Source organism: Vipera ursinii (assembly GCF_947247035.1).
Source record: "Vipera ursinii genome assembly, chromosome: 1".
Classification (NCBI taxonomy): domain Eukaryota; kingdom Metazoa; phylum Chordata; class Lepidosauria; order Squamata; family Viperidae; genus Vipera; species Vipera ursinii.
Window position 1 is genome coordinate 308,831,980 of NC_139512.1, and position 17,640 is coordinate 308,849,619.

Sequence of the window (17,640 nt, forward strand, 5' to 3'; positions counted from 1 at the left end):
TGCATCCCACTTTTTATACTCTGGAGTGATTGCCTACAGTTGGAATCAATGAAAGTGCAAGTGAAAACAATCAGCCTGGATATTTGATTATGGACTTAAGGACCTTTTCCTTTGTTTTGCTCAACTAATCTTTTTTTCTGCATTGTCCCTGGAGAATTGAACATTTTTTATTTACAATAATTCTGAACACCAGTCAAATACACAAAAGGGGGAGAGGATAGAAAGCCCATAATTGATTATTCTGGGATGTTTTTCTTATATGGAAAGGTATACTAGTGCAATTGTTTTTTCAGGTGAATAAAGACATTATATTAATAGGCTTGTTTAATATAAGTAATAATGGTTGTAACAGAGTTTGTGTACTCTATGTAGCTGAATCATAGTTAGTAAAGAACTTTTATGTGAAATATTTAAAATATGATTAAGAAAGATTTACAGAGGCCAAATGGATCAGCTTCACTGCCTTCTATAGGCTTAGTTCCACCTTTGTTCTTGCAGAAGCAGAATAAATCATTTTAATTTTCTTAATGAAATATTTTGCATGCTGGGAAATGTGTGCATGCCCTCTGTGCAAGTTTGTATGTCTTCTAAAGATTACTAAAGTCTTAAAGTTATGTGTATTATACTCTTTCAACATACAGATTAAATGCAATCTGATGTGAATATATTGAAAAGAGAACGGCATGCTTAAATTAATATACTAGGCTGTAAGTAATTCTATAAAATTTTTGGTAGTAAATGGTGATGTAGAATATTAAGTAAAATGTTCTTAATCGCTAGACAGTTATTAGATCCATGTATTTTCAGAAATCATTTTAGTTCTCATTTGTGTCAAAGAAGAACAGAGGCAAAGTTTAATGCTATTAATGTGTTCTTGTTGCTCAATTAAAAGATACAGTTTTACTTTCTTTACCTCATGAGTCTGAGAAACAATTAAATTCCTGCCACTAGACAAGTGTTTGGCTAAGCAGCTGGGTAAAGAATCATAATTTGGGAGATACTTATTTTTGTTTCAAAAAGTAATGAAGAAGAAGCATTGACAATTGAATTCATGAAATAGGGGCAAGCTAGAACATTTATAATGAACATGACTAGCATCTTCTGTTAAGACCCCAGCAGTTAACCCATTTTAAGAATACCGTACTGCAATTTTAGAACATAGAATTTTGAGATTGTGATCTAATAATAATATCTAACTCATATTCTTATTCAAAATAGGCAGAAACATAGAATTGTAATTGGAAGAGATGACAAGGATCATTCAATCTAAGTCCCTGCAATGTATTGGTAAACTAATTTGAACTATCCATAGAAAATAATTTATTTCATTATATAGGCAATTTCAATTTTATTTATGAAATTTATATACTGCTTTTTCTCCAGTATCTCAAAACAGCTTTCATTTTATCCTTTATAACAACCCTGTAAAATATAGAAGAATGAATGATTTTATTTATTGATTTCAATTTATAAGGCCATGCATCTCAACATAATGCATCTCAACAACAATTATAAACATAAAGTAGCAATAAACTAATCATAATCCCCCTCATACATACATGTTAGCCAATATATAAACTAAACCCTCAGTACAACCATCCCACGGGCTCTGTCATATATTCTGACCTCCATGGCCAGCATAATAATGAGATCTTCAGAGGCATATGAAAGGCTGCTAGGACCGGGACTAATCTAATCTCTGTGGGGGTAATGCTCCAAAAGTAGGCACTAGGAAGAAAAAGCTGTCTACCTAGTTTTTGCCAGATGGTACTTTTTAATAAATGGCACCCAGACATGCTTCTCCTACTGGATATGATGGGACATATATCTCAAATAGCCCCTTTGTTCTTAACGTATGATAAACAAAATTGGGAGGTAAAAATAGTAATTGAATGAGGTAAAAATAGTAATTAAAAGCAGGGATGTTGTAAAGGGAAAAGGGATTATGTCAGTACAATCAGTATTTATTTACTTACTTATTTGTTTGTTTATTTATTGGAAATCACCGATAGCAAAAAGGAGTGGAGGATTAGAGGACACGTTTCCTATGTTCTTTGAGTGAGAAGAGGAATGAGAAACTGATCTAAAATTTTAAAGATTCTGTTCAGATGTGGCTTCGTTAAATACAAAATAATATAGCAGGGGAACAGACTGGAATGTCCATTTCCTAATGCTGAGTCTGGAAACGAATAGCCAACAGTCTCTGGAAAGTCCTACCTAGCCCTGATTTCATTGGCTTCTCACATTAGTTATTTTGACAGGCACTGCAATTAATGCACTACTATTGTTTTTTTTCCACATGTTGCTAATTGGAAATATTTAAGTCAGACTGCTTTTATAATTTTAGTCTATTATAAGCTACCCTGAGAAAAGTTGGTTTTGAAAGTTGACATGCAAATCAAACAAATAAAAGGGCTATAATAGTAAAAATAATGGGTCATATCAACATGAATAGGAAGAAAGAGCTGTCAGTCTGGATTCATAATTAAATGAGGGAGTTGGGCAGCCAATAAATTTAAATAAGTAATTCTATAATAATGGATTAAGGAAAGTAATGCTGTTTAAAAAGTGAGTGTCCACTTTCAACAACCACAATCTTCCTAGATACTTCAGAAAGTTCACAAAAATTCTCAGGTATGGTAAGAAGCATCACTCCACATAATTTGAGACATTATATGGGTATTCTGCATTATCAGCATTTTTTGAATTGGCAAAACTACTTTAAGTCAAAAGATTACATCACTTCTATCTTAAGTGGACAACACTGATTAATTTTGATCTGAAATTAATGGAAGTTCCCTCATGCCCTCACAATGTTAAAGAAGCCCTAAGCTCTGCCTAGCAACTACAACTACAGCACAATCATTCCTTGACAACCACACTTTACCTCCTTCATCCTAAAATGTTACCTTTACTTCATTCTCAGACTACAAGGATCATACTTACAATATCATTAGCTAGGCTGGTATAAAAGAAGTATTTCTCCCACTCATCCACCCTTATTTCAACACCATTAAAATATAGTGATTGACACCAAGTTTCCTCTAGGCTTCCAACAAGAAGAAAACAGTATCATTTGCAAAAGATGACACCACTTTTTCTATATTTGTCAGTTCCAATTACTCCCCCACTTTTTGCTAGGCTTAAGAGAAGGATTGCCCAGCAGCTGGTCAAATTCAGTTCATCAGAATTGAACATACACAATTTCTGTCAGAGACCTTAAACTTGCAGCCATGGGACATGTGGCCCTGCAAGTCATTTTCTGCATGCTACAATATTCTGTAGGTGTTGAACCTGAAAAATAAAATATTAACGATCAACCCAATTATCTTGCAGTGAGTATTTCAGCAACTACAGTAGAATGAGTTGCAATTCATATAGTATGAATATTTTTGTAAGAAATACCCTTCATGAGGAAAATATTCAAAACACCAGTAAAGACTTGTTTCTATACAAATGTATATATTGAGTATAGATAGATATAGATGTAGTCTTCCAGCTTAAATCCTTCAACAAAATCTATGTCTCTGTCTCTCTCTCACACCCACACACACAGAGAAAGAGAGAGAAAGATGAGGAACACAGCCAATGTTCAAGATAAGCTAATAGTTTGCATTTCTTTGCTATCTAGATGGAAAGTTAGAATACACAGCAGACATTCAAATTAGGCGCTTTCATAGGGCTAGGTAAATAAACTCAAAACCATTAGAGAACTTGAGAAGTGTAATTCAAAATGTCTCTGGTCTCCTTCCATGTTGCATCATGACTTTAACAAAAAGCAGATTGCCAACCAGTCAGGAAGATGCTTTTGGTTTTTGGTTTAACTGTATTCTCTCATTAATAATTCTTTAAAACTAGAATCTTGAACTTCATACAGTGGTCTCAACTTAGCTAATAAAAGTATTACAGTCAAATGGACATGGATTTATATTCCCCATTCCATGCCAGCTAACAAAGCAACATTTGTTAAAAAAATTTAATGGTCTTTCCATATACTCTTTAGCTATGTTGCATGTTGTTAAAATAAGTTGGGAAGAATGATATTGCTGTAAATTCAGCCATTCAGAGGGCTAATGCCATTTAGGAATTATCTCTTATGAACAGATGAGACCAGCTGGAGACGAAAAAAGAGAAAGGAATGAATTTGGTTTATTTTTATTTCATTTTCAATTACTGTCTTTGCCATGAGTGACTTGATGCAATGTCATCTTTTATTCTTGTTAACACTCTTTGCAGAAAGGTAATACTAATAGCAGTGTTGAAGCCAGGGAAGTTGTAACATGTCCACTTTTGTTTTTAATTGTATATTCAATAAAATTTGTTTAAAAAAAGAGAAGAGGAAATTGGACTGCTAATGCCTAATAGGTGGCATTGCTTGTCTGCTTAGCACTCTACTGTACTACTTGACTTCTGTAATATTATGTATTCTGACTGGTCACCCATTTCACCTCTTTCCCATAAGCTAATAAGGCTGTAAAAAGGAAAGAAACTGAAATGGCGAGCCAGTCAAATTACAGAATATTGAAAAGGTCAAAATAGTAGAGCCTGCAGAGAGAAAAAATTACAGGAATATATGAGGCATTTAAATTCTTGTGACAATGATTATAAGAAGAATGGAAAAGGATACCCATTTATGTTATTTCAGTCTAGCGAATATCACAGGATGATGGCCCCAGAACAGAAATAACTTAGCCTACCGGTCTGAAAGAATTTTATACATATGGTACATGGGTACTGAAGGAAAAAATAAAAATAACCAGTGGTGTAGAGCTTTTTCCCCAAAAATCATTTTTTTATACTTTCATCCTTAAGTCATTGATAGCATATAGCAAGCCCCATAACAGCTTACTTTACAAGGGAAATTGGATATATTGCTCAATATTTTTAGAACCAGTATGGGATATTGGGTACAAAGCAAATTGGAAATCTCCAAGAGGTATTTCAAGGTAATTCTCCAATATATTGGCCAAATTATCAAAAGCAATAATCAGATAGGCATTTATGAACTGCGGTCCTCCAAGTGTTCCTTGGGAACTTTCAGTAACCCTAAAGTTGGATGGAGGGCAGCTCTTTTTCAATGTTTCTGGCTAAAAAAGGACAGCTTTAACTTGAAGGGAATCTACTTCTGAACCCAGGATTCAAAAGTACAGTAGGTTATAGAGATCAAAGCAGACCTTCAGTAACATGTTGTCTGTGCTTCCTAAAATCATTTAGGATTAATTTCTTAAAACTCCAATTCTATTCATTGTTTTTAAGAATCTACTTCTATATTTACACCTCAAAATGAAATTGCTCTTTTCATTTGATGAAACCATCCACCTAGTACTTATTATGCAATGTAAGATAATTTCTCATGAAAGCAAAACTGTTCTTCTGTCCACAGTCCAAAACAAATTTTGATTCATGAGAAAGAACAAATTTACTTGTTAACCGATGTTTATATTTAAAGTGATAAAAGCTATTCAGTCATTTGTGCTATTTTTAATCTTTAAATAGAGATGTCTATTTCAGTGTAAAATATTTTAATCTCCTAATTTATTGCATTTAACCTCTATTGATCCTTTTTCACCCAAGTTCTGTCTGCCAATTACTATCGATGCAAGTTCATGTTTTTTCTAAAAAAAGCAGCTAAAATTGTGCTTTGAATTATATTTTTTAAAAAAACTACAGATTAGTGTTATTTCTTTTAAAAAGAAAGCCTGGTACAAGTATTTCATAGCTATCTATGGCTTGTGTGCTTCTCTCCTTTACTCACACAGCAGGGGATATGATAGCCTGCAGACTTTTCAGGACTATAATATATCTCCTTTCTGAATTTCTTTGTGTAGAACAAGCCCCTAAATATACTTGAGTCAAGAGGTCATTTATTTTTCACCTCCCTCTTCTCAGCAGGAACTGTGAGTCTATGAGATAAAAGTATTTTTTTTAAAAAAAGAAAGAAAGGAATTGCTTGATACACAGGTTATAAGCAGTAGAAGGAAGGGAAAACCTGCCTTCATCTTCCTGCTTGATTGCTCTCAGCGGCATTCACTTGTCAGTTTATTAGTGCTACTTCCACATCCTGATCTTAGTGAGCACAATGGGAGGTTGGCCTAGGCTGTCAAAGGGAGTAGCCACCCCAAAGGATATCTTGGGCTTCATTTTGAAAGAATAACCTCAGTCAGATGGGCTGAACTTTTTCAGAAGGGTTAAAATGATGCCATAATTAAGAAAAGGTGACAAAGATCAAGGAGAATCAACACGGTGCACTAACTTTTTCATGCTTAACATTTGTGACAGAATAACTGGCTCAACTTTTGGCACAGAGACTATGGATAGCTCTCCTTTTTTTAAAAAAATAATAATAAATCCCCATCATGCTTCTATGCCTCTTTCCTAATTTGGTCATAAAATTTTAAACTACAGTGGTAAGGCATTTCTTCCTTTTTAATGTTCAAAACTCCTTTGTAAAGATGGAGCTTGGCAGATACCAAGCACCATCCTCCTTCATTCAATAGATTACCACTGCAAACAAGCTCTAAGAATGAAAATCTTTTATTCTATAGATTTGAAGTGTTTGCTTGAGTAAAAAGAGCAATGTAATATTACTATGCTGTCTTCCTATTAGTCAGGTCCCTGAAGATGTCATTGGCTAACTGGCTAGTTCAAGATGTCTTTGTTGAATGGAGTTGGTAAACTATTTATTCCGTTGATTAAAACATATGACAGGGAGGGGAAGGATAAAACAAACGATATCGTCTTGGTATAAAGCATTATGCAGGAAGGTAACAAGAACACTTGACATTTACCAGTATTTTAAATTATTGCCTTTATCGGCAAGAGCATGATCCTGGTGCCAAAGTGTGGAATTTAGGATTGTGGGTCAGGTAGAAGAGAAGAAAATATTTTCCATATGAAAAATGGAAAAATGAATGCACCACTCGCTTATATGAAATGCTTATCAGTGTCACACTTTCTTTCAGGCTGAACCAATGCGGCTGCATTTTCCAGCCCACTGAAAGTCAGGTTTATGCAGTGAAAAGTGGCAAAATGGCATATTATGTCACTTCCAGCATGAATAATTTGAGGACTTGAATTTTTAAAGTGGGAAAGAAATTTCCCTAATACTTTAGTTGCCAGGACTGTAAGCTGCTTGGATGAGAAACCTTTGTTCTGCCTATAGTTCTTGTTAGGAGATCTGCCACCATCACCTTTGTTTAAATTTGACTTAGTGAGCAATTTGAACTTGCATCACCAAACTCATTATAAATATTCAAGTTCATTGGAGGGGGGGGCAGCTGAATAAAACGGTTATGTAATTACATACTTCTCATAATTATTGAGTAATTATATACTTCTCGTAATTGCCAAGTAATCATGCTGCTATAACTAGAACTTAATGTTACAACTAATTATATAATTACTGTATATTAATGTTGTTATCGAGGCAACAGAACAAAGTATTGCATAGCTTGAAGCTTTTTTTCTCAATAGCATTTTGAAATATAAAAACTAATATTTGTTATGTAGCTGGAAATGGGTTTTATAGATGGAAACTGTGAAGGAAAATAAAACTTATTTTAAAGAAAGAAATGGATGAAACTGCTATGCCTATGATTACTTGCTAGATATAAGCACTTGCGTCTAAAGTAAAAGTTTTAAATGTCTTAGCACATTTTCATATTTTGCTTCACATCCATGTGCAAAGAGGCATGTATGTACATCATGCAGAGAGCTATCCAAACATGACATAGAAAATTCACTGCACTTCACCAAAGGTTGGGTATAGGTACTTAATGATAGACCAAACAATGATTTTGAGTTATTGTATGTTCTAATGCATGGATAATTATAAAAATACAGTGACCACAAGTTATTTTATTTATTTATAAGATTTATTGATCATCCATCATACCACAGGGTAATTTTGGGAGGCTTATAAAAAACAAACAAACAAACAAGCAAGCAAGCAAACAAACAAACAAATAAATACTTCGTAGAGGAAGGATGGACCCTTCAACTGAGTCTATGCTTTTCATGCAATGAAATAAAGCTGATACCCAGTTGCAGTTTAAAATCTATCACAATTTGTTACGAAATCTCATCCGTCATCCTCAGGCTGGTGACTTCAGCTTTGTTCTTCTGGGAGAAGTGTGTGGTAGTGGCTGTTTTTTCTTCTTTTTTAAACTGCCAGAGGGGGGGTGTTCTGTGGGTGGAGGTGTGCTCTGATTGGGTGGGGGGTTAGCTATGTTCTGATTGGGTGGGAGTGTGTTTTAGAAACTGCAAGAAATAAATATTATTTAAGTTCTTCCATTACTGACTAAATCAAAGGGAATGTCTTCCAGAATTGCTAAGCTACTCAAATACCTACTTTACTATCAAATCAAAATAAGTCAGGAAATGGGCTATCCCAAATTTTCCTTTCATCCCACAAAATTAAACTATTGATATCCTTGCCATGCTAAGCCTTATGATCTTGGCTTAACCAATTCTTCTTAGTTCTTAGAAGAACTAAGATGGTTGTGCATTGCTTTTCTTGAACATCCTCCATTTCTCATGTACTTTTTAAATTCCATGTTAAAGTGTTGAAGAGTTTAAACTAGGTTCCATACAAGACATGATAAAAACTGTAAACCCTCTATTTCTGTTGCTGGTGGCTTTCAGGGCTCATACCCTGAGACATTTAAGGGAAGACAAATGGGCAAGAGGGTTTAAAAACAGGGATATCAAAGAATTGGGAGAGACTGCTACCAAATGATATTCAAAGAATTAACACTTAGATCCTGGAAGAGACTGAAAGAACTGTTTGTCTTTAGTCTTGAGAAAAGAAGAACACAAACTCTGGTTGATTTACAGACAAACCAACAAAAAAGACAAAAAGCTTCTCTATTTAGGGTGGGAGTCTTGTTTTCATAATTTTTAATATACTTCTTTCTTTTTTTGTATTTTATAATTTTTCTATTTTGATCTTCAAAGCTTGTTCAGTTATCACAATTTGTTATATATACATATATATATGTATGTATGTATGTATGTATGTATGTATGGTGGTGATGTCATGTGGTGTTATCATGAGTTTGGGTCTGGTATCATTCTTGGTGGTTGGGACTCGTCTGTCAATCAAGGTGGGTTTCCAAATGGCTGGTAGGTGATTATATATATAATGTGTGTGTGTGTGTGTGTATGTATGTATGTGTGTATATATATATATATATATATATATATATATATATATATATATATATATATATATATATATATATATATATATATATATATATATATATATATATATATATATATATATATATATATATATATGTTTTCGTAGATTCTCGCGGGTGTCTGTATGTGTAGATCTAGAGTCTCGGGTTTCTTCCCGCGTTCCTTTCATCTTCAGAAAGTTGTGGCGACGTTTCGACGAAATCCCATCCGTCATCATCAGGCCGGAGTGTTCCTCCTGCTGCTTCCAGGAGCAATGCGTGGTCTGGCTGTTCCTTTATTTCCAACTGCCGGAGGGGCTGTGTTCTGACTGGGAGGAGGCGTGGCTGCTTTCTGATTGGGTGGGGGTGTCCTCCGACTGGGTGGAGGCGTGGTTGCCTTCTGATTGAGTGGAGGCGTGGCTGTCTTCTGATTGGGTGGATGCGTGGATGTCTTCTGATTGGTTGGAGGCGTGGCTGTCTTCTGTTTGGGTGGGGTGTGTTCTGAATGGGTGGGGTTTTTTGTTGTGTTGTGATATCCTGAGTGTTGTGATTTGGTGTCCTGAGGAGTGGGCTGTGTAGTGGCCTCCAGAGCTTTGGTTTGGCTCCGAGTTCGAGGACCTGCTACGTATCTCTGGTATGGGTCAGTCAGGTTCGTGTGTGCGTTCTTCTGCTTGGGTGATGGCACTTTTGCTTGACTTGTTCTGTCTTCTGTGTGGGAGAGTTTTTGTTCTGGGTGTGGATGAGTCTTGCTGGGGCTGGTGGCATTTGGGGTTGTTTGTTGGTTTTTTAAATCCTTGTTTGCTGAAATTCGTTTCTCTATCAATGCTGGTTTCCAAATGGCATGTAGGCGGGAGGTGTCGTCTCGCTTGTTCATACTGTCTGGGTGTTTTTCTATTTCAATGGCTTCTCTGATTATTCTGCTGTTGAGATGTTCTATTTTGGCGATTGTTTTTGTACCTTCAAAATTGATGTTGTGTCCTGTAGTGTTTATGTGTTGTACTAGTGAAGATGTTTGATCTTTCTTCTGTACTGAGTTCTTATGTTCTTCTACACGTACCTCTATTCTTCTGTTAGTCTGTCCGATGTATGTTGCTGGACAGGAGGCGCATGGGATTTGGTATATGCCCTGGTTTTCCAGTTCTATTTTGTCTTTGGGATTTCTCAGGATGGTTGATATCTTTCTGTCAGTGTTAAATGCGGTTTTGATGTTATGTTTGCGTAGTACTTTACTGATTTTGTCGGTTGTTCCTTTTATGTAGGGCAAGATGGCTCGTCCGTTGTTCTGTTCTTCTTCTTGGATGTTTTTCTGTTTCGGAGTCCCCTGCTGAATCATATTGGTGATTTTGTTTTTTTGGAACTTGTTTGCTGTCAATATGTCTGTCAGGGTGTGTAGTTCTGTTTGTATATGTGTTTCATCTGCAAGGCGTCTGGTTCTTGTTATTAGTGTTTTGGCTACTGAATTTATTTGTGCTGGGTGATGATGTGATTGCGCATTGACGTAACGGTTGGTGTGTGTTTTCTTTCGGTAGACTGTGTGTCCTAGCGTGCCGTTTTGTTTTTTGTATATAAGTACATCCAGCAAAGGTAACTGGTTGTTTGTTTCAATCTCCATGGTGAATTTTATTTTGGGATATAGGCTGTTCAGGTGTGTTAGGAAGTTTTCTAGCTCCTTTCTCCCGTGGGGCCAGATCACGAAGGTGTCATCCACATATCTGAGCCACAGTTTTGGTTTGTTTGTAGTCTTTTCCAGAGCATTAGTTTCAAATTCTTCCATGAAAAGGTTGGCGATAACTGGTGATAGAGGGGATCCCATTGGTGCGCCTTCTATTTGTTTGTATCTCTGGCCTCTGTGTATGAAGTATGTGTTTGATAAGCAGTGTTCTGCTAGTTCTATAATATGGTTTGGTGGTTGGTATTTGCTTCTTATTGTTGATAGAGCTTCTTGGACTGGCACCTGGGTGAATAGTGATACCACATCGAAGCTGACTAGCAAGTCTTTTTGGTCTATCTGTAGATTTTTCACTAATTCTATAAAGTGGTATGAGTTTTGGACATATGAAGCTGCCATTTCTGCATGAGGTTGTAGTTGTTTTGCTAGGTATTTGGCTAAGTTTTGTAGTGGTGAGCCTATAGAACTTACTATGGGTCTTAGTGGGATTCCATCTTTGTGTATTTTGGGGAGGCCATATAGCTTTGGGCATCTGGATGACTACTCCCTAGGAATGATTGTTTGTTGGGTTTCTTGGCTTTATCTGCTGGTAGTATGATTATGCTGTTGTCTTTTCTTAGGTTTTGCAATGCTACTTGTTCTTCTTTTGTTAGGTTGCTTTTGGGTGGTTTGCTTGTGCATAGGATGTGGGTGACTTCATGTCTTAAATTCCACATCAATACCACTTCAACCAAATGCATTCTAAGAAGAACAGAAATGGCATTACTAAGAAATGAACTCCACAATAAAAGATTTCAATTAGACCAAACAATGCAGATGAAGCAGACCAAGTCATACTACCAGCAGATAAAGGCAATGCTACAGTGGTAATGGACACATCAGACTATGAAGAGAAACTGTCCAACTTACTCAAAGAAACTACATACAAACCTATATATACAGATCCCACAACCTATCTAGAAAAGACCACCAAGAAAAAGATAAAATCAACTTCTATAAGCCAAGAAACCCAACAAACAATCATTCCTAGGGAGAAGTCATCCAGCCAGGCCACGCCTCCAACCAATCAGAAGACATCCACGCCTCCACCCAATCAGAAGACAGCCACGCCTCCACTCAATCAGAAGGCAACCACGCCTCCACCCAGTTGGAGGACACCCCCACCCAATCAGAAAGCAGCCACGCCTCCTCCCAGTCAGAACACAGCCCCTCCGGCAGTTGGAAATAAAGGAACAGCCAGACCACGCATTGCTCCTGGAAGCAGCAGGAGGAACACTCCGGCCTGATGATGACGGATGGGATTTCGTCGAAACGTCGCCACAACTTTCTGAAGATGAAAGGAACGCGGGAAGAAACCCGAGACTCTAGATCTACACATACAGACACCCGCGAGAATCTACGAAAACAAATATATATATATATATATATATATATATATATATATATATATATATATATATATATATATATATATATATATATATATATATACATACATACACACACACACACACACACACACACACATTATATATATAATCACCTACCAGCCATTTGGAAACCCGCCTTGATTGACAGACGAGTCCCAACCACCAAGAATGATACCAGACCCAAACTCATGATAACACCACATGACATCACCACCATACATACATACATACATACATACATACATATATATATATGTATATATAACAAATTGTGATAACTGAACAAGCTTTGAAGATCAAAATAGAAAAATTATAAAATACAAAAAAAGAAAGAAGTACATTAAAAATTATGAAAACAAGACTCCCACCCTAAATAGAGAAGCTTTTTGTCTTTTTTGTTGGTTTGTCTGTAAATCAACCAGAGTTTGTGTTCTTCTTTTCTCAAGACTAAAGACAAACAGTTCTTTCAGTCTCTTCCAGGATCTAAGTATTAATTCTTTGAATATCATTTGGTAGCAGTCTCTCCCAATTCTTTGATATCCCTGTTTTTAAACCCTCTTGCCCATTTGTCTTCCCTTAAATGTCTCAGGGTATGAGCCCTGAAAGCCACCAGCAACAGAAATAGAGGGTTTACAGTTTTTATCATGTCTTGTATGGAACCTAGTTTAAACTCTTCAACACTTTAACATGGAATTTAAAAAGTACATGAGAAATGGAGGATGTTCAAGAAAAGCAATGCACAACCATCTTAGTTCTTCTAAGAACTAAGAAGAATTGGTTAAGCCAAGATCATAAGGCTTAGCATGGCAAGGATATCAATAGTTTAATTTTGTGGGATGAAAGGAAAATTTGGGATAGCCCATTTCCTGACTTATTTTGATTTGATAGTAAAGTAGGTATTTGAGTAGCTTAGCAATTCTGGAAGACATTCCCTTTGATTTAGTCAGTAATGGAAGAACTTAAATAATATTTATTTCTTGCAGTTTCTAAGCCAATGTCTTATTCCTGATCAAGGTGTCAGGCTAATGTTACTTGTGCCTGAGTACTTGTTCAAAAAAGAAGAAAAAGCAAAGGGTTACACTGCTGATTTATCCCCATCCTCAGCACCTTTTATTTCCAAAATGCCACATTGCATGTATTGTATGCTTCAAAATTAAAGAAATGTTGGTGGCTTCCATTAACTGTTTAACTGCTTGGGGGAAAAATGTCAAAAGTGAATAGCATAGCAGAAAGAGAAAGGGGTACTTCAGTAGGAAGGTGGGGGAGGGAAGGAGAGATGAAATAACATTGTGGCACATTTTTGCTTTGTAACTGGTGATCCTTCTTTTCCATAGCAGCTGTTTTGTGAAAGTATCCACACCATATTCTCAAAATTCTAGATGCATAGTTGGGGAACCCTGGTCTCCTTCAACCTTAAGCTTGTGAACAATATTGCTATTGAATTTTGGTGACTAAAATACCACAATGATCATGTAGTTTAACAATGTGCTGGCTTTACTTGAATAAATCTATTATCTTCAGAAATGTTCAAGTTATAATAGTTGAGGATCTCACAGTTTCCTTCTTTCTCTTTCAGCTAATAGCAATTACAGTATTTTAAATTGCACACAAATTTTACATATCGGCAAAGAAGCAAATGTCTGGGTGTCCATTGGAGGACTAATTCCATTTTCAAACTACACAGTGGAAGTGAATGCTTCTAATAGCCAAGGTTATGTGATCAGTGACCTTGTAGAAATTTTCCTGCCTGCTGGTGGTAAGTAACATAAAACAGTCTTATTGTATATGCCCTCTCTTCTATTCAAACGTATGTGGAGTAAAGCTGTGCTATCACTTGCCTCTAGAAGACACTAAACGGCCTGGAGGTAGAACAGAGAGAAACAGAACTGTACCTTCATCAACAGTTGAGTTGATGCTTAGAATAAATTTTCACAGCTAACTCTAGGATATTAGCATGCATTAATATGTCATGGAAGCCTGCTTCTTATTTCCAATATAATGCCAGTATTCTCTAAAATAGTCATGGATGCTATTTTATTGTGCAGTAATTCAGAACATGTAGCAGAGACAATCAACTTCAAATGTGATTCCATACATGACTTTATTAGATGAATTAACATTCATTCTTTTATCCTTAAATCTACTGTGTTAGAGCTGCTATCCTTGAGACAGTAGTACTATTGTAATATATAGGCTTGGGATAGATGTACTGTATGTGAAATGTTTTAAGCAGAAAAGAAAAAAAAGTATAATCACTAGGTTTAGTTCTTACTGTTTTCAATGGTTTATTTGTATCAAGAAAGCTGTCTGGTATTTGTAGCAGTGTACAATAGTGGAGAAGAATATATTTTAATTTAGCGAGCCACAAAATAGTCGATACCAAAGGAAAAGGTGGAGTATTCAAGGTAATGTAATCATATAATTATGCCAGTTTATTCTGGGAATTATCGTATAATGTAGTTTCTTTCATCATTTGTTGTTGATTACAGTTAGGAAATGTATTGCTTTGAAATGATCTTTTTTATGACCTTGTGGTACTTTAAAAGCAATACCTCATTGATTAAATAGGCTTTAGTTCATGCTTCTTTTTATTTAATGACCTGAAAGCATATTATCTTGATTTACACATAAAATCATGCTGGAAAGCATGTGGCATTCAGTAGACTATGTGTATTTAAGTAGAATTAAATTAGCATTGAAAGTTATTAAAGATCTTCCATCCCATTGTCCAGTGGACTGTGATTTGAACTGAAATGAATAATAAATGAACCAGCAAATATGAAAAAAGCCCTGATATATAAGACATTCTATATTCTGTATTTACCTTGCCATTATGTTTTATTATAATATTTTAACTGTATTAGCATTCAAGACCTAAATGCACATTTTAAATTAAATAGTAAACTGTAGCTCTTTATTATAAATGTTTTAAGAGGAATTTATTAGACTAGCTTGCTAAAATTAATTGAGTCCAAGTTTTGATTACTTTGTTTGCTTGTCTTAATTCTTCTAAAAGAGAAGTATTGCTTACCTGTCTATCCTTTAGCTATTTCACTCCTGAATATTAAGGTATAATTCTAGCAAAAGTTGACATTTGGTTGATGTTTGCTGTACAGTTTTGCAAATTATCCACAATTGTGTAAAATAGGCAATTCTGCAGAAGGAAAAATACAACTCAGAATAATTCTGAGAGGCTCAAGAAATGGGATGAAAATGACAAAATGAAATTGCCAAGTTGCTAAGAAGATAAGGATTTCTATCTTCTCAACAGAAACTAGTGCATTTATAATAATAATAATAATAATAATAATAATAATAATAATAATAATAATAATAATAATAATAATAATAATACCATCAAACATCCACATCTGCCTATCCCAGGTCCTTGGTAAGGACTTGATAAGTAGACAAAAATGCCAAATCCAGTCTGAACATCTGGCTGACTATGCGATGATTAATAATATTAATAATAATAATAATAATAATAATAATAATAATAATAATAATAATAATAATAATAATAAAGTTGGAAGGATCCTTGGAGGTCACCTAGTCCAACCCACTGCTCAGGCAGGAAATCCTATACCATTTCAGACAAATGGCTGTCCAGTCTCTTCTTAAAAATATCCAGTGTTGGAGCATTCACAGCTTCAATACTGGAAGTTTTTAAGAAGATAATTATTTTGTGGATGTAGATTTTGTGGATGTGGGATTCGGTTTAAGTAATGGTTGACATCAACTGTCCCTTAATTTGCTTTAATCTAATTGGCTGCTTTAGCTATTTCATCAGTGAAAGCTGCATGAACTAGCAACGGATCAGAAAAGTCAGACCCAAGTGTTGGAAAAAGGAAAGAACCACCAGTTAAACTCATCACTGCATTAATAAGTCGAAACCAAGAAAAGAAATGATCCAAGAGTGGATAGGTAAAAGAAACCTGAGAAGTTTTGCATGATGTTCAAGTTCAGAACAAAGGCATTTATAAAGTATATAAATTTTAAATAGACTGCTTTTTGCCTCAAGACTTTTTTTTTTCAGATGAACTGAAATCTTGTCTGGAACTGTCTTTGTTACATCAAAGAACTGTACAGAAAGCTAAAAGAAACCAAAGAAGCATAAAAGGGCATAGTTTAAAATGATTAGTGACAATTCTTATACAGCAGAGAAAGATTTTTTTTTCTGACTCCTTCCACCTCCCTCAATGAATAAATTCATCCCATTAATCTTGTCCTAAAATGTTTCAGTAGGAATTGTTAAAAAAAAATACGAAAGCAACATATTAATCAATACTCATCTACAGCATTCCTGGTATTCAAAGACATTTAAAATAAACTCAAATATGTAGCAATTAGCATTTCAAAAACAGCAATTTACCTTAACCTGTAAATAATAATATTTGAAATGTAAGTGCTCTCTAGAAAGCTGGTTTAGCTGCTGCCCTTCTAAGACAAGGGGATGCGGTGGCTCAGTGGTTAAGACGCTGAGTCTTAGATTGTTAGAGGTCTACAGCTTGGCAGTTTGAGACCCGAGTGCCATGAGACAGAGTGAGTTACTGCCACTTGTCCCAGCTCTTGCCAGCCTAGCAGTTTGAAAGCATGCAAATGCAAGTAGATGAGCATATAAGCATGTGAAAGGTAGTGTTCTGTTTTTCGCCATATGCTCGGTGCTGCAGCATGATGTCATGCTGGCCTCATAGAAGTCCTATTCTCAACCAGCTTTGGCTTGCAAATGGAAGACCAGTGGCCAGTCACTGGAAGAAAACCTGCTAGGATGCCCGAGCGAGATATCATCTTCCTAAAACACAGTTCAGACATGTCCAGATGCAGTTTTACATGAAAAGTCTTTGTGATATTGCCTTTGGGTCATCCCCAGACTACAGCCAATGCCACTTTAAATAAGCATTTTAAACTGGTATTTCCCCAATTCTTCCAGGACGGTTTTCACTGTGGTTAAGATCTGACATGCATTGTTGATTATGCTGATGCTGACATGTTCTGATGAGATATTTTCAAGTCCCGTTGAACACTGCCAAATGTTTAGCAGTATGGGATTAGATTGTCTGAAGCAAAGAAGCAGCAGTCTTTTTTCCATTTTTTTTCTTATATATTTAATGGAAGAGGGTCCCCCTGAGTTAGGGGAGAGTTCCTTTACTACATTCTTTAGTGCAATTTGTATGGAAGTCACAGTAGCTGTCCTATAACTTTTTATTGCACAAGATAATAATTCTCTCTGTTAATTTTCTCTTATATTTTATTATTATATTATATTATATTATATTATATTATATTATATTATATTATATTATATTATATTATATTATATTATATTATATTATATTATATTATATTATATTATATT

The 17,640-nt window shown here is 35.4% G+C and overlaps 1 protein-coding gene across 1 annotated transcript in view; it reads left to right on the forward strand.

Annotated features, from left to right (window-relative positions):
• USH2A (usherin) overlaps nt 1-17,640 on the forward strand; it is a gene marked incomplete at both ends in the record, with an annotated part of 509,528 nt that overhangs the window by 286,093 nt on the left and 205,795 nt on the right. Inside the window, one exon of the mRNA XM_083377756.1 lies at nt 13,858-14,037. Within this exon, the coding sequence (XP_083233882.1) occupies nt 13,858-14,037 (180 nt within the window). The remainder of the gene's footprint in view (nt 1-13,857; nt 14,038-17,640) is intronic.